General features: G+C 42.5%; 1 protein-coding gene and 1 non-coding gene across 5 annotated transcripts in view; both read right to left on the bottom strand.

The window, feature by feature from the left end:
• The window catches only part of MYRIP (myosin VIIA and Rab interacting protein), a 405,770-nt gene that overhangs the window by 18,826 nt on the left and 368,971 nt on the right, over positions 1–17,973 (bottom strand). For all 4 annotated transcript variants that reach the window (XM_003930880.3, XM_010341474.2, XM_074406064.1 and 1 more), the window contains 2 exons: positions 10,039–10,233; positions 1,539–1,700 (listed from right to left, as the gene is read on the bottom strand). In XM_003930880.3, the coding sequence (XP_003930929.1) occupies positions 1,539–1,700; positions 10,039–10,233 (357 nt within the window). The remainder of the gene's footprint in view (positions 1–1,538; positions 1,701–10,038; positions 10,234–17,973) is intronic.
• LOC120360888 (small nucleolar RNA SNORA64/SNORA10 family) lies at positions 5,842–5,971 on the bottom strand. Its single transcript, XR_005577288.1, has one exon. It is a non-coding gene; the product is annotated as a small nucleolar RNA SNORA64/SNORA10 family (small nucleolar RNA).

Raw genomic sequence — 17,973 nt, 5'->3', positions numbered from 1 at the left:
CTGATAATTACAGATAGAAGGCCACATGTCTTCACAGGGGGCCTCTGTCACCCTGACAATTAACAGCTTATTTTCATGTGTACAGGACAGGAGGAAACTAGAAGTTGTCCCTCACTCACCTGAAAACGAGTAGATATTTGACTGCTTCCTCTGCTCTCTATTACTTTTACTTTATCTTATGCAAAGCACAGATTTACTGACCGCAAGGTGAATACGTAATTGACCATTCCCTTTATCCCTCCTTTTCATGTGCAACCTGCAGATTCACAAGAATGTGACCAAACTCTCCCTCCCCTTTCCACTCCTGCCCACTGTTCCCCTTTAAATATTGAAACCCTCAAAATCCTGTTAGGAAAAATTATGAGCCACAGATCATACTGTGATTTCTCTTTTTTTCTGTGTGCATCCTCCATCTTGGCAAACAACAACAACAACAACAACAACAACCCCTCTAAAATGACTAAGACTCACTTCAGTCATTTTGTTTGATTTATGTCTCTATTCGGATATGGTTTCTATTGGCCACAATTCTCCCAATGATTCAATTTTAAGATGCAGGAGCCATAGAAATATCAGCAAACCAGGGGTCTATACTGAACTGAAGCTGCAGAGACCAGTGTCTCTCAAACTTGATTAACACATGGATCCCTTTTAAAGAAAAAATATTGTTATGGGTCCTGAGAATATATCGGCAGACCCCAGTTTGAAAATCAGTGGCTTAATCCATGGTCAGTTTAGATTTACAGAGTCAAAGGCTAAGGGAATATCAATGAAAACTTCAAACAGCCATCTTCACAAAGTTATTGAGACTATGTCAATCAGTTTTAAATAGCCGTGTCTAAATCCTGCCTGCTCCTCATGAAAAATATTGTCCTTAGAAATCTATATGCTTCCAATTTCCTTCATTTATTCACCCCATTTTTATTGTGTGCTAAATCTGTGCCAGGTATTGTGCTAGACACTGGAGTTACATGTTAAGCCACACGTGCTAGGCACTGGAGTTACATGTTAAGCCACACATGTGCTAGGCACTGGAGTTACATGTTAAGCCACACATGTGCTAGGCACTGGAGTTACATGTTAAGCCACACATGTGCTAGGCACTGGAGTTACATGTTAAGCCACACAGCTGCAGTTCTATTCTCACGGAGCTTTCAGCCTATACTGGGGAATATTGGCACTGACTTCAGTAATCAACAGTGTGATAAGGATCAGAAAAGGATGGTCTTGAAGTGGAATGGAAACCTGTATAGTAGAGAGACCTATGTATGGGTCAGGAAATTTCTCAAAGAGGAAACTGGCATAAGGTTTTAAAGGGCAGTCCAATATATATTATCAAGGCTTTAATTTGGGACAGAAGAAGACTATACTTTTAAAAGGAGAATTTGGTAGAGTCCATCTGGAAGGACCATCCATGCAAGCATGGTGGAGATGATGAGAGCTGGCAGATACAATGGCTTTAAAATGATTCTTGTGGAACATGGGGCTCCCTCTTTAACCCTGCAGGACCCCATGTGGGCAGAGAGGAGAGTTCTCACCTGGAGTTCCGCATGGTGAACCTGAGCTGCAGCCGTGGCCACCTGGTCCTCCAGATCTGCCAGATGGGTCTCCTCAGTGCCACTGTGGATGGAACGTGCGGCATCTTCCAGCTCAGTCAGCTGGCTCTCCAGACCATACACAGTGCCTGCTGCCAGGTACACCTGTCGAGAGAGTGCTGCATTTGAGTTCATGTCTGCAGACCTGGGACAGGCTGGAGTCCCTTGAGGAGATGCTGGCAATTCAGGAGACTGAGAACTAGGCTTAACATTGCAGGGGGAATGTTATTTTTATAACGTTTATAAACATTCTTCACACTTACATGGTAGTGTGAGGTTTTGAAACCCCTCACTGTCAACCACACCTTCCCTCCCCCACCAACTTTGCTGTAAGAAAAAGCATTTTAAAGTGGCATTTGTTCAAATAGTACAAAATACATGACATCAGCTATGCAAATTGTATACTGGTCCAGTGACTAAAAAAATGACTATCAAGAAGAAACAAAGAGAAAAACTCATGATGGAGTTTTGCCAATAAGACTTTTGGTTGGCATTTAGTAACAGAAAAAATTCAGAAAACATGAAAGAGGGGAAGTAATTTGAAATGATTACATCCCCATCAAGCTACCAATGACCTTCTTCACAGATCTGGAAAAAAACACCTTAAACTTTATATGGAACCAAAAGAGAGCCGGCAGAGCCAAGTCAATTCTAAGCAAAAAGAACAAAGCTGTGGGCATCATGCTACCTGACTTCAAACTATACTACAAGGCTACAGTAATCAAAACAGCATGGTACTGGTACCAAAACAGAAATATAGACCAGTGGAACAGAACAGAGGGCTCGGAGGCAATGCCACATCTACAACCATCTGATCTTTGACAAACCTCACAAAAGCAAGCAATGGGGAAAGGATTCCCTGTTTAATAAATGGTATTAGGAAAACTGGTTAGCCATGCGCAGAAACCAGAAACGGACCCCTTCCTGACACCTTACACTAAAATTAACCCCAGATGGATTAAAGACTTAAACATAAGACCTAACACCATAAAAACCCTAGAAAAAAACCTAGGTAAAACCATTCAGGACATGGGTATAAGCAAGGACTTCATAATTAAAACACCCAAAGCATTGGCAACAAAAGCCAAAATAGACAAATGGGATCTAATTAAACTCCAGAGCTTCTGTACAGCAAACTAAACAACCATTAGAGTGAACTGGCAACCAAAAGAGTGGGAAAAATTTTTTGCAATCTATCCATCTGACAAAGGGCTAATATCCAGAATCTGTAAAGAACTATAACAGATTTACAAGAAAAAAACAAACAATCCCATTCAAAAGTGGGTGAAGGATATGAACAGACAATTTTCAAAAGAAGACATATATGAGGCCAACAAACATATGAAAAAATGCTCATCATCTCGATAAAGGTCATTAGAAAAATGCAAATCAAAACTACATTGAGATACCATCTCACGCCAGTTAGAATGGTGATCATTAAAAAGTCTGGAGACAACAGATGCTGGAGAGGATGTGGAGAAATAGGAACACTTTTACACTGTTGGTGGGAGTGTAAATTAGTTCGACCATTGTGGAAGACAGTGTGGCGATTCCTCAAGGACCTAGACATAGAAATTCCATTTGACTTCATATCCCATTACTGGGTATATATCCAAAGGATTATAAATCATTCTATTATAAGGACACATGCACAAGAATGTTCATTGCAGCACTGTTTACAATAGCAAAGACTTGGAACCAACCCAAATGCCCATCAATGATAGACTGGACAGGGAAAATGTGGCAAATATATACCATGGAATACTATGCAGCCATAAAAAATGATGAGTTCGCATCCTTTGTAGGGACACGGATGAACCTGGAAACCATCATTCTCAGCAAACTGACACAGAACAGAAAATCAAACACTGCATGTTCTCACTCATAGGCGGGTATTGCACAATGAGAACACATGGACACAGGGAGGGGAGCATCACACACTGAGGTCTGTAGCGGGGAACTAGGGGAGGGATAGTAGGATATCGGGAGTTGGGGAGGGATAACATGAGGAGAAATGCCAGATATAGGTGATGGGGAGGAAGGCAGCAAACCACATTGCCATGTATGTACCTATGCAACAATCCTGCATGTTCTTCACATGTACCCTAAAACCTAAAACGCAATAAAATATATATATAAAATAAATAATTACAAATTTTGAGTGAATTCTCTTTGATTAATTAGTTTCTGCATGCTTGAATGAGGTTAAGGGAATTAAAATAAATCTGAAATTCACAGGAGAAAAATACTTAAATTCTTAGAAAATAGTGTGATATTAAGAGAAGCATGTCCAATCTATTTATCTGTCAATTAGGACAGTTTTTTTTGAGAGCTATTAAAAATAAGAGAGCAAGCCTGATAAGGAAAGAAATTTAAGAAAAAGAAACATTTTGGGCTGATAAGTTTATAAGGTTATCCCCATAGAAGTGAGCAAGGTAAAATCCTTGAAATAATTCAGACTAAGGGATGTGGACCAGGGTGAATGAAACAAATGTCCGCTCACCCTAATCAGTAATGTGATGACGCAACCAACACCACCCGGAATGAGATGTATCTAAAGAAGGAATTACTTAAAGAGAGGTTCTTGAGGTTTAATCAACGTATATAAAATCCTAAACGTGTAATCACAGCAATTTAGAGTTGATTTGAATGAAACACATGGCCAAGACTTTAACAGTGTTTTTTTTTAAGACAGGGTTTTGCCATGTTGGACAGGCTGGTTTCGAACTCCTGACCTTAAGTGATCCACCTGCCTCAGCCTCCCAAAGTGCTGGGATTACAGGTGTGAGCCACCGAGCCCAGCCAACAGTTTCTTTAACTTGAGTTAAAAATATAGCAGAGCTGAAGACAAGTCAAGAGCTTAGGTACACAAGTCATGTGCTTTTTTTTTTTTCCTTCCACTTCTTGATGCTGTGCTGGTGAGGAAAGGAAGCCTGAGGATGTTCCCACTCTGTCAATTCCTTGGCATGATTAATTCATCTGTTTTAAAACTGGCAATTTTACAAAACATTCTAAGGTGGAACAAAGGCAGGTACAGGTCTGATGAAAGCAAATTTGACTGTGCACCATCACCAGGCATAATTACCTGGGCTGTGGGAGCCTTCAGCAGTGACTGGTACAGAAGATGTCACATCCAATGATTCACCAGTCATACAGGGGCCGTGAATCAAATCTCTGTTGGGAATTGCCAAACTTCAGTTTATCTTTTGTTTTCTATTCCTTTATCAGATGTTGATCATGTAATTCTGTTTTATACAGAGAAATTCTTAGAGCTCTTTACAATTTAATCATAGCCATTTATTTTTGTTTTTAAAGCAAGAAAGGGTTCTTTATTGTCATATGAAATACATGATGAGTATTTCAAAGGTATTTGTGTGAAGAAATTATTCAAACATGTATCTCCAAATTTCTGAAGTTGAAAAACTTCCCTTCAGAGGGTTAAAAAAAAAAAAACAAAAAAAAAACTAGGGGTGGGGAAAAGGGGGAGAAAGAGAGAGAGAGAGAGACAGAGAGAGAGAGAGAGAGAGAGAGAGGCAGGAGGAGCCAGAGCAGTTTTAAGTTTATTATACTTTTTTAATACTTTTCCCTATCTACACCAAAAAAAGTCAATTTATTGTAATAAGCCAATTTAAAATATAAATATACAGTTTTCACAATGAAACAAATTTTGGAGTGATTTAAATGAAATAATTAAACATGGCAATGGTTAAACATAACTTGACATAACTAAGGTCTTAGATTAGAACCTTGATTTTAGCAGAAACATGCAAGACTCAATGTCATCACACCCTGGGATGTGTATCAACCTGATTGCTGTTTACATCTTCAGCATGTTCATTTGCTAATGCTCCTTTTTTTTTTCCTGCCAAGTCAAAGCAAGATGAAAAAACTCCAAGCCCTCAGCAAGGCTAGAATGTTTATCTTTTACTCTGTGTTTGCTAAAAGCCTTCTTTCCTGGCACCAGGAGGAAGGAGAGATTCAGTGGTTTGGCACTGATACCGGCTGAACAGGAATTTACAGCCAAAGCGATGGTGCCTGAAGGACTGGAGGAGGGCAATGATGATGATGGTGGGAATGAAGGTGATGATGGCAATTAGGTTATGGAGCCAGTGGCTGAGCCACGGGCTTTAAGTTGACTTATTTATGTTCATAGCAACCCTCGAGGTAGATACTATTAACATCATCACGTTCAAGATGAGACTATTTTATGCTCTAGGAAGGTTTAGTCACTTCCATTTTGCTCAGGACCCATCCGAGCCTGGAAAGAGAGGCCACAGTTAAGACCAATCCGAGGTCCTGAGGACATCCTTTCTCTCCCTCCCTGTTACAAAAGCAACACCAGTGAAGCCTAGTGTAACTGGCAGAGCTGGGAGTCTTTGGAAGTATTTTTAAAAGTGAACATCCTCAACCAAATGTTCTTTTTTCCCCCCCCGAGTCCTGTCCTGCGGTAACCAATGTTCAGGAGGCGAGAATAGTGTCACCGTTGCTATTTCTAACAGTCCCTAGGTTCCCCAGCACAAAGGAGAACAGTGGAGGAGTGCAGGACTGCTCTTGATTCTGCAGACCAACAAAAGCCATGATTTAATGAGATCAGCTGCACCCAGAGGACAGTTTAAGAGCCGCCCTGGCTTCTCAGCTGAATTCCATCCGGGAGCAGCAGAGAGAGGCAACGTGCCCATGGCTCTGTGATCTGTTGAATTAAAGAGACGAAGAGTCATCCCTTCCCTGACTCAAAAGCCCATAGAATTCAAAAGAATGTGGATGGAGTTTCTTCTGAGGTGAAATTTAAAAAGCTGAAGGCTGGAGGAAGGGAAGAGGAACAAGGCAGTTAACTCTTTGGGAACAGGAGAAGCATGAGGGTTGCAGGACAGGGGAACAATCACCTACAGACTGGGCCTTCCAGCCGCCGTCCCTCTGGGGCTTCTGACATCTTCAGTCTGTAAGTGGATGCATTTTAAATTGAAACTGTCAATGAACCCAAGGAAAAAAAAAAAAAAACACGTAACTTACAATTAAAGGATCTTACAAGATGAAAACTCCAATAAGGCCATTGCATTCTTTTCAATATGCTCCTTGGAGGTAAAAATAAAAGGGCAGGGTATCTTTGATTTAAGCATGCCATGAGAACTGACCATTGTCATTTAAACCAGATATTTCACACACTGTTTTTTGATACTATACTTTGTAAAAAATACATTCATTTGCTAGTGAACCATGTCTTTAACATTTTCAATTCAGTGTGTCCAGGATCAGGGACATCTCAGGACTTAGCTGTGTTAGAGACACATTTAAACAACAGAGACTGTGCACATGAGAAGTCAAGCAGTTCTTTTAAAAAAGGACATCATTCCTCTGGCGTAGTCATACATCAGCTAATCATTCACTAAGTGCTTCCTCTGTGTCAGGCTCTGGGTGGTGGACTGGGGCTAGGCTACAGACATAAAAGGTGGTAAACCCTGTTTTGCAGGAATTTATATATCTTTTTCCCAATCTGGGGATGATTTTGCCCTGTTCCAAACCCCTAACATTTGACAGTGTCTGGAGACATTTTGACTGTCACACTGGGAGGATGCTGCTACTGGCAGCTAGTAGGTAGAGACCAGGGGTGCTGCTAAGTATCCTACTACGCACAGGACAGCAAAGAATTATCTAACCCAAATGTTAATAGTGCCAGCCTAATGGGAGATGGATGAGGGAACAGAAAATATGCAAAGTATGAAAAGTGATCAGACAGATACATGCATAGGCTTTATGGGAGCCCCAAGGGAGAGAATCTTCAACTTTTAAAGTGAAACAAGCATTAGTGCATATATATGTAAATTTATTGATAGGGATAGGATCTCACCATGTTGACCAGGCTGGTCTTGAACTCCTGGCCTCAAGCAATCCTCCTTTCTTGGTTTCCCAAAGTGCTGGGATTACAGGCGTGTGCCATCACACCTAGCCTGCATTTAAAAAATTTTTATTTGTTGTTGTTGTTTCAACTTTTATCAAAAAATACTTCAGGTTGGGCACAATGGCTCTTGTCTGTAATCCCAGTACTGTGGGAGGCCAAGGCAGGAGGATCACTTGACAGGGCAGGAGTTCTAGATCAATTGGAGCAACAGAGCAAGAACCCATCTCTCCTTAAAAAAAAAAAAAAAATCCTGTAATAACAATTCCTGATTTCTGGGAGCAGCATTCATTAGAGCAATATTGGAAAATTCTTATCAGCTATTTCCGGAAATACTCAACAGTGATCATGAATATTTACCTGTAAGAATTTATTACATTGTTTTTTCTTCACCACAAATCAAAAGGACTGAAAAATCCATTACTAGCAAATATACCTGTTATGCCAAACCAAACACGCAATTCCTCAAGGGGCAGTGAGAGCGTTCCTGAACTCCAGCGTCGTCATCAGTCACACACACCCCACCTGCAGGCCACCTAGACTCTTCCTTGACAGCCAAGAATTTTTTATTCTCTTAGGAAGGGGGAAATTACAAAATCCTTTAACCTAAACATAGTCATGGTTTGTCAAACAATGACGATATATTATGAGAAATGCATAATTGTGTAAACATCACAGAGTGTACTTAACGCAAACCTAGATGGTATAGCCTACTTCACACCTAGCCTGTTGCTACTAGGCTACAGCATATTACTGTACTGAATACTATAGGAAACTGTAACACCATGGTAATTATTTATATATCTAAACATAGAAAAGGTACAGTAAAAATCCAGCATTATAATCTTATGGGACCATCACTGTTATATATGCGATTTGCCATTGACCAAAACCTTATTATGCAGCACATGACTATAATTATACTTGCAAATACCTTTTAGGAGTACAAACTAAATGGAATTGAATCTGAAGAAAGGTAAATGTAAGCACTGTCTTCTCCTCCCTCCCCCGAGTACATTGGTAAGTTTCCACAGGGAACCAGCTGACTTGGCTGATGGTCTTTAACCCTTCTAAATGTTGAAATGGATTATAAGCAGCTTCCCCTTCATCCCCTTCCTCTTTTCCAGACATCTGGCAGATCTCACTCCCTTTCCCTGTGACCCTGACTCTCAGGCATGGCTTCCTTCAGGCAAAAAAGGACCTGACACCAGGGAAAGCCCAGCTACCTAAGTCAGGGTCCTCAGAAGAAGCAGCAAGTAAACACAAGATGAATGAGGCAGATGAGTCTTCTGGGCCACTCTGCCTACACTTCAGTAAAAATGGATGCTTTTTCAATAAAGCAAAATCACCAATAGGACTTGTTTGATTTCCTTTCTTTCTGTGTCTTTCTCTTGAAAGCAGCAAATGCATACTTGTCCCAGGATGAGAGAAAGAGCTAAGAGTGTGTGTTATTAAAGTTAGAACCACTTTTAACAACTGATTGTTTAGTGAATTTTAACAGGATCATTTTAGGAGTTGGCTGATGACATGCCTTCCAAATACTAATAAGAAGAGCCAGCATTTATTGTGTACTTTTTGCCAAGCATTATGCTAAATGTTTTATTTTCAAAGAAGAAATGTAATTGTAAATATAGTTGATGTTAGGCATTTCCTCTTGATTGGCAGATCCACTAGCAATGGCTGGTTAGCATCCTAGTGGGGAGCATAGGAATGGGGGAGGGGAAGTGATGGCAGTCTGTCTAGATGTGGTCACAAGGTAATGCAATAAAGTCTTACTCAGTTCCCAGAGTGCTTGGACAATTCTGGGGTAGTGAGGTAGACTCAGAAGAAAGGCAGTGGGCTTCTTGTTGCTAATGCCACAGGAGGCTTGGTGATTCGTTGGAAACATAAATTATATATGATCGTGTTCGTATCTTACATTCGGGAAGCAGAGAAGACTAGTTGTAGTAACTTCAGTTCTTTTGGCAACTGCCTCATCCCCTGGAGTGGCACTGGCGATGCTCCCACCTGGATCTCCTTGGATTTCTTTTATAGTTTCTCTATACTCCTCTCCCTGCCCACCAAGCCTCCGTGTGCTTTTGTTCCCAGCAGCCCATATCTACACAGAGGACTGCCTTTGGGCTACTGGAGACACTGCCTGCGTGCAGAGCCTGAAGTGCCTACTGATTGTAGGAAGGGCCAGTTCTTTCGCCTTAGGTCAGGACAACTTTGAAATGCAACTGCTACTCCAGAGCTCCCTGCAGGATCACTCTGAAGCTACTCTTTGTGTAAGATCATGTCCTTGCTCGGTTTCTTCCCTTTCCCTTACTTTCCCCATTTTCTCACCAGCTTCCCTTGCGAGCATTTCCTAATAAGTCACATGCACACAAGTCCTCATCTCAGGATCTGCTTCTGGGGCATTCAACCTAAGACCCTTCCTGAGAATGTATTTGCTATGGTGGTGGTGGTGTGTGTGTGTGTGTCCTTGTACTCTTCATGATAAGCTACAACTTCATCAGTTGCTTCTTCACACACATTCACCCTAGACAGGGCACCTCCACCCCCTCTTACATTTTCTTCCAGGGAAGTCAGCTGCTCGTCCAGTCTCACTTGGTCTGTCCCACGAGGAAATGTCCCCTTCTCTCTGTCAGGAGGGACTTGAGGGGACTCCCAGGGCCCTGTAGATTCTGCTATCAACTCCTCTGTGGCATTGATGACTTTCAGGACTTCTGTGGAGATGTTGCAGAGAGAAACAGCAGAAAACTTCTGTTTGGTCCGATAACAGAAGGGGGCAGAAGACAAGAACAGCACATTAACAATGACACAGAAATTTTATGTTGTCATGACACTCATCATCATGAGGTTGATTCTGTAATTCCACACACAAACACCAATGTGCTGAAGAATGAGAAGATAAAACTAGACACAGCAGAAGAGAACTGAGGGGAGGCCTGATTTGACTTCACCTAGTTTCTATGACTCCCAATAAATTATTTCAGATTCTTGGGGAGGGAAGGAGGAAAGTGGGCTAGAGTGGAAGCTGTTATGTCCTCTGCCCACTGCTGGTAGTTTAATATCTCTTACCTTATTTGCTGAATAATATTCTACTTCCTCAGCAAAACTTCAGTTTCAGACTGAAGTGTGGTCCAGTGGATAGCTTTCTGGACTGCCATTTAAGAGACCTGGGCTCCAGTTTTGGCTCTAAATTCACCCAATTATGAGAACTTGGCCAAGTTATTTTCCATTTCTGGAACTCATTTTTGCCATTTGTACAATAAGAGTACTAGAAAGAATTTCTATGCTGTTTCTTGATAGACAATGTATTAGCTCACACATCTATTTTCAAGCTCATTCTCTCTTGCTTTCTTCCACCATGGAGGTGAACAGGAAAATATTCATTTTCCTGCTTCCTTTGCAGCTAGGCATAGTCATGTGACATCATTTTGACTAGAGTCCATAGGGAAAGCCTGAGGAATTTCTAGATAAGCTTTTGTTTTCCTAATCAGGGGAACTGGTGCATCCAATGCCCCTCTCTTCCTCTTCACTTGTTTCTGCCTTAAAAATAGACATGCAGCTTATGATGCAGCTTATGAGCCAACAGGATTGAAGATGAATGCTAAACCTCCAAGTGACATGGAACAGAAAGGCTGAAAGAGCCTGGACTCAGACAACATTGGATTGGGTGAACCACTGGGAGTTGCCATCTGCCTCTGACTATCATGTGAAAAAAAAGATCCCCTATCTGTTGAAGCCACTGTTGGCCAGGCTTTCTGTTATCTGTGGCTGAACATATTCTTGACTGACACAGGTCACTTCCAACTTTTATGTTCATGGCTCAAAATTACAATCAATCCAGATTTGGGCCAACATTATTAATGGAGCAGAGGTCCTTCAACCTCAGAGAATCATCTGCATTTTGAGTTTATCTGAACATATAGCACCATGCAATAAGCTGGAGATCACTGTTGCTTGGCAGTCATGGTTTCCATCTACAAACAGTTTTGTTTATGTCATCACATCATGTTTCACGTGACCAGTAAAATGTTTAAAGAAGTAAACCAGGGGAGAGAGATCCAAGATGGCCGATTACTAGCAGCTCAGGATTGTAGCTCCCAGTGAAAGTGCAGAGAACGAGAGGACGCCACACTTGCAGATGAATTTTTGTTGCTCAGGGACCAGGAGATTCCCAGCGGAGGAGCCCCATGGGTCGCCAGTGCGACTCTTGTGGCCGGTGCGGTGGTTTTGCCAGAGCCCTGGAGTGGCAGTTCTCAGTGCAGAGTAAATCGGACTGGGTCCCCTTTGGGTCGACGTTTGGAGCTCTGGGAAGGCAGAGTCGCCCATTCAGTGACTTGAGTCCCTGAAAAAGGGACTCAAGAGGGAAGCCAGACCGGAGATTCCTGGGCAGAAAAGCACCATCAATCTTAACGCCGTTGTTTTGGCCGGTGCAGTGGGTTGCTCAGATTCCGGCGCTGGGAATCAACAAGTTGGACATCCACTCAGAGACCTAATTAGAAAGTCGGTAATTACAAAGATGACAGGTGGATAAATTTACAATGATGGGAAGAAACCAGCGTAAAAAGACTGAGAATACTCAAAATCAGAATGCCTCTCCCTCTACAGGGGATCACAGTTCCTCAACAAGGGAACAAGGCCTGATAGAGAATGACTGCATTCCAATAACAGAATTAGGCTTCAGAAGGTGGATAATAAGAAACTTCTGTGAGTTAAAAGAACATGTTCTAGCCCAATGTAAAGAAACTAAGAACCTTGAAAAAAGGTTTGACGAAATCCTAACGAGAACAGACAATTTAGAGAGGAATATAACTGAATTAATGGAACTGAAGAATACAATACGAGAACTCTGCAAAGTATGCACAGGTTGTAACACTCGAATTGATCAAGCAGAAGAAAGGATATCAGAGGTTGAAGACCAACTTAATGAAATGAAATGAGAAGACAAGATTAGAGAAGAAAAAGTAAAAAGGAATGAGCAAAGTCTCCAAGAAATATGGGACTACGTGAAAAGACCTAATTTACGTTTGATAGGTGTACCTGAATGTCATGAAGAGAATGAATCCAAGCTGGAAAATATTCTTCAGGATATTATTCAGGAAAACTTTCCTAACCTAGTAAGGCAGGACAATACTCAACTCTAGGTAATACAGAGAACACCACAAAGATATTCCTCAAGTAGAGCAACCCCAAGACACATAATCGTCAGATTCACCAGGGTTGAAATAAAGGAGAAAATTCTAAGGGCAGCTAGAGAGAAAGGTCACGTTACCCATAAAGGGAAATCTATCAGACTCACAGCAGATCTCTCAGCAGAAACCCTACAAACTAGAAGACAGTGGGGATCAATATTCAATATCCTCAAAGAAAAGAATTTTCAACCCAGAATCTCATATCCAGCCAAACTAAGCTTCATAAATGAAGAAAAATAAAATTTTTCACGAACAAGCAAGCACTCAGAGATTTCATCACCACCAGGCCTGCTTTACAAGAGCTTCTGAAAGAAGCACTATACACAGAAAGGAACAACCAGTATCAGTCATCCCAAAAACTTACCAAAAGGTAAAGAGTATCTTCATAATGAAGAATCTTTATCAACAAATGGGCAAAATAGCCAGCTAGCATTAAATGACAATATTAAACTCACAAATATCAATATTAATCCTAAATTTAAATGGATTAAACGCCCCAACCAAAGACACAGACACTCAAATTGAATAAAAAGTCAAAGCCCATCAGCATGCTGTATCCAGATCCATCTCATAAGCAACGACACACAAAGACTCAAAACAAAAGGTTCGAGGAAGACTCACCAACCAAATGGAGCACAAAAAAAAGAACAACAACAAAAAACAACACAGGAGTTTTAACTTTCGTCTGTGACAAAATAGACTTTAATAGTAACAAAGACTGACACCACATTGTTAATATTCGACAGATCAACGAGATAGATAGAAAATTAACAGGGGCTGGGCGCGGTGGCTCATGCCTGTAATCCCAGCACTTTGGGAGGCCGAGGCAGGTGGATCACGAGGTCAAGAGATTGAGACCATCCTGGTCAACATGGTGAAACCCTGTCTCTACTAAAAATACAAAAAATTAGCTGGGCATGGTAGCGTGGCTTGTAGTCCCAGCTACTCAGGAGGCTGAGTCAGGAGAATTGCCTGAACCCAGGAGGCAGAGGTTACGGTGAGCTGAGATTGCGCCATTGCACCACTCCAGCCTGGGTAACAAGAATGAAACTCCACCTCAAAAAAAAAAAAAAAAAAAAAAAAAAAAATTAACAGGGTCATTTATGATTTGAACTCAGACCTGGAACAAGTAAACTCAGTGAATATGTATAGAATTCTTCACCCCAGGTCCACAGAACATACATTTTTTTCAGTATCACATTACACCTATTTGAAAGTGACCACATAAATGGAAGTAAATCACTCTTCAGCATTTGCATAACATTTCACAGATTTAAATGAAATATTGGTTGGCTGTTTGTTATTTTCTTCCCTTATTCCTTCCTGTCTCCACTGTTAAGTACAATTATCGCCATAAAAGAGGTTTTTAATACCTAGGGTTTTTTTTTTTGAGACGGAGTTTCGCTCGTTACCCAAGCTAGAGTGCAATGGCGCGATCTCTGCTCACCGCAACCTCTGCCTCCTGGGTTCAGGTAATTCTCTTGCCTCAGCCTCCTGGGTAGCTGGGATTACAGGCACGCACCACCATGCCCAGCTAATTTTTTGTATTTTTAGTAGAGACGGAGTTTCACCATGTTGACCAGGATGGTCTCGATCTCTTGACCTTGTGATCCACCCACCTCGGCCTCCCAAAGTGCTGGGATTACAGGCTTGAGCCACCGCGCCTGGCCTAATACCTGTTTTCAGATTGCATTCCAGCCTGGGAAATAGAGCAAGACTCCTATTCTCTCTCCCCCTTTCTTTCTCTTTCTTTCTTTCATTAAAAAAAAAAAAAAAGAAGAAGTAAACCAGTAAAACATTTGGTAAGATACACCTTCGTAAGGTACCTATCTGACCCATATAAACTTGACCAAAATATTAATGATACCTATGACTTGATTTGCAAAATTTGTTTCTCTGAATGGATTCTATTTTAGGTTTTGTCTCACTAGAGGAGGTTTCTGATGGCAAAGGGGTTAAATGACAAATTAGTGGCTGAGTCTGCAGTCCAGAAGCTGGCTCTGGGCTTCTACACTGAGGCACGTGGTCTCACACCTGTCAAGCCACCCTGGGGTGAGGGCACCTGTGCCAGAGGGCTTCTCTTTAGCCTTAGCCTGTCTGTTCCACAACAGCTGACTGACCCAATAGCTCTGTTTCGGTTGGTTGGAGGGGCTTTGCTACATACCAGAAAGGTTGGATCTGAAGTCCTAGGGGAATGAGATAGAAGGAAGGTGAGGCAGACCCACCAGAATGACGGAATTGTCCAAGAGGACAGCCAGAGCCAACTCTTCACCTTAGGAAAAATGTGTAGAGGATGTACCCGACTCTTCAGGACACGGTAGCTTGATGTGGCAGATTCTGGAGACAAATTGGGCTCAAAATAATTTTGGCAAGAACCAGCTACCACTGTTTGCTTAAGTCCATTTTAGAAAGGGCAACGTTGTATGCATGAAGTGGATTTGTTACCATTTTGTTAGGAATAAAACGTGTTTAGAAAGGTTGCCCCTTATTTGATAGACACAGTGCCCTTGTACATCTTTTGAAAATAAAGATATATGACCAAGGGGTTCAGAAAAATTTAGACCATAGCATGAGGGAAGGTAAAGTAAAAATTTACACATATTTCCAAACAGCACAGGGCATTAAAGGTCAAGGTATTAATGGGAAGGACTTAAGAGATGCTTAAACAGAAAGAGTGATCTGTATCCTGACTCCAACTGAACATACAATCGAAGGGACAAGTCAGCCATCAATACTGTTGGACCATCATTGTTTTATTCCGTCTATAAACAGCCCTGTTTATTCAGTCATGAGAGTTGCAAGCTCAAAGCCAAATATTTGCCATGCTTTTTGGCCTAGAATACCACCTGTGAGATGTGCACTTCCCAGTTTTCTACACTTCCCTCCGTTCATTCTACATACTTCATTGGGACCCTACGGTATGCTAGCTCTGTTCCAGGTGCTGGCATAAAGCAGAGAACAAGAGGAATGTAGTTCCTGCCATCACACATGCCTTGGGCCCCACCCCATCCACTTGTCACGCTGACTTCCTGTCCAGGCCCCTGAGGCATTTGCATTTTCCCTTAAGTTAGAGTGAGGAGTCCCAGGCAGCTGGTCTGAGGAGAACACCACGGCTTCACTTGGAATATCTGTGGTCTGGTTAAAGACCTGGGCCACTTCATAAGGGAACCAGCTTCCAGCTGGCAGAAGAGACTGAATGGGCCTGGTGCAGTGGCTCACACCTGTAATCCCAGCACTTCGGGAGGCTGAGGTCAGGAGTTTGAGACTAGCCTGGCCAACATGGTAAAACCCCATCTCTACTAAAAATACAAAAATTAGCTAGGCATGGTGGCACATGCCTGTAATCCCAGCTACTCTGGAGGCTGAAGCAGGAGAATCACTTGAACCTGGGCGTGGAGGTTGCAGTGAGCCAAGATCGTGCCATTGCACTCCATCCTGGACAACAAGAGAGAACTTCTGTCTAAAAGAAAAAAAAAGTGACTGAACAAAAATTATAAGAAAACTGGACAAGATTGCTTCATTGGTTTGGTTGGTGTTTCTATTTTGCTCTCCACTGGGAAATGCAAACTGGAATCCACAGCAGTTTCCCACCTGCAGGGAATCAAGTGTTTCTTGTCTGTTCCCTTGGAATAGCTTGGACCTGGGGTGGGGGTGGACCATGCACCTACTGGAAGTTGAGATAACTTGGATTTCAATAGCTACATGACAGAGGCAGGGCACCTAACCTCCCTGTTCCTTACTGTGCTCATTGGCCAGTGAAAGATAGCTTTCCTACAGGGCTAACACTGACTTGTCATGTAAATGTCCTGTTCCCTCCCGAGTCTAGAGAAAAGTGAAAAGCACCTCCTACAACTATGTTTAAAAAGCTATATTTAGCACTGGATGGAGGTTTGATCATATGAAAAGCTGGTGGAGATTCAGAGGTGGCTGACAGGGAGCCCTGTATGTGGGAGAAATGAAAAGCTAAAGGATCCCATTGTTTTCTATTGCTTACAGCCCCAGAGGGATGAGGTGAGTGGCACAAAGCATGAGTTGAGAGCCCAGACGGAGCACTCCCCTGTGGCAGCTGACTTCCTGCAGATATTCATTGTAAGACAGATCAAATATGGGTTTTATGGTAGCAAATGAGGGGGAAGTGAAAGGATGGAGAAAGTCAGCTGACACAACACGCTTTGCAGAACAGGAAGGTGGGTCTCAAAGACACCTGCAGCTAAGGGACTCAGATGATGGAATGAAAATGGCTGGTAAACCCATGTAACAAAATTCAACCTTCTAGTGAGCAATGAAATACAAATTCAATAACAGTTATTAAGTGCCAGATACAGGCACAATGCTCTTTAAAATGCCAAGTGTGGCCGGGCGCGGTGGCTCAAGCCTGTAATCCCAGCACTTTGGGAGGCCGAGGCGGGTGGATCACGAGGTCGAGAGATCAAGACCATCCTGGTCAACATGGTGAAACCCCGTCTCTACTAAAAATACAAAAAACTAGCTGGACATGGTGGCGCGTGCCTGTAATCCCAGCTACTTAGGAGGCTGAGGCAGGAGAATTGCCTGAACCCAGGAGGCGGAGGTTGCGGTGAGCCGAGATCGCGCCATTGCACTCCAGCCTGGGTAACAAGAGCAAAACTCCGTCTCAAAAAAAAAAAAAAAAAAAAAAAAAAATGCCAAGTGTATGGCAGTATGCCCTAGTGCAGGTAGCATGTGTTGAACTTTGAGCTGTTGACCCACAGTAGGATGTAGGTCTGTGCTCTGAGGCATCCACACTCCTGGTGTCCTGCTGACTGATGCTCACCTCTGAGAGCCCAAGTGTCCACTTCTAGGGTTCAGTCTGTGTCACAGCCCCAGGCGGAACACCAAATCTACGTCAGCTTCACAACCACCGGGGCTGAAACAGTCCACCACTTGGGGCACAGAAGGTGAGAAGAAACACACTGGTGTTGCGAGCCCCCACACAGCCACGAGGGCAGAGGGACAAGAAGGTAAGATCTGACTCCTTTTGGCCTGAGATGGAGCTTCCTCAACTGCTCATTAACGAGGTACTGAACCTATTGTCAACCTCTGTGAAGATTCCGGCTCCTAGCCCCTCACAAATGACACAGTACTGCAGCAGGCCTTGAAGACAGTCTTTTACCATCAAGGTTGCAGCCCTGACAATGGCCGTTTCAATGGCCCCAGTAAAGATGACCAAGTCGGGACCTGCACAATTTATCTCTACTGATCATTTCTTTTCTCTAGGACTGTAGGCAGAGTAAGACTTGTATTTTTTGTCTCAGGACCCAAACACCCTTGACCTTAGCGATCT

The sequence above is a fragment of the Saimiri boliviensis genome, chromosome 9 (assembly GCF_048565385.1).
Source record: "Saimiri boliviensis isolate mSaiBol1 chromosome 9, mSaiBol1.pri, whole genome shotgun sequence".
NCBI classification, from domain to species: Eukaryota; Metazoa; Chordata; class Mammalia; order Primates; family Cebidae; genus Saimiri; species Saimiri boliviensis.
The sequence above is the reverse complement of the archived record's forward strand: the minus strand, read 5'-3'. Positions and strand labels throughout refer to the sequence as shown.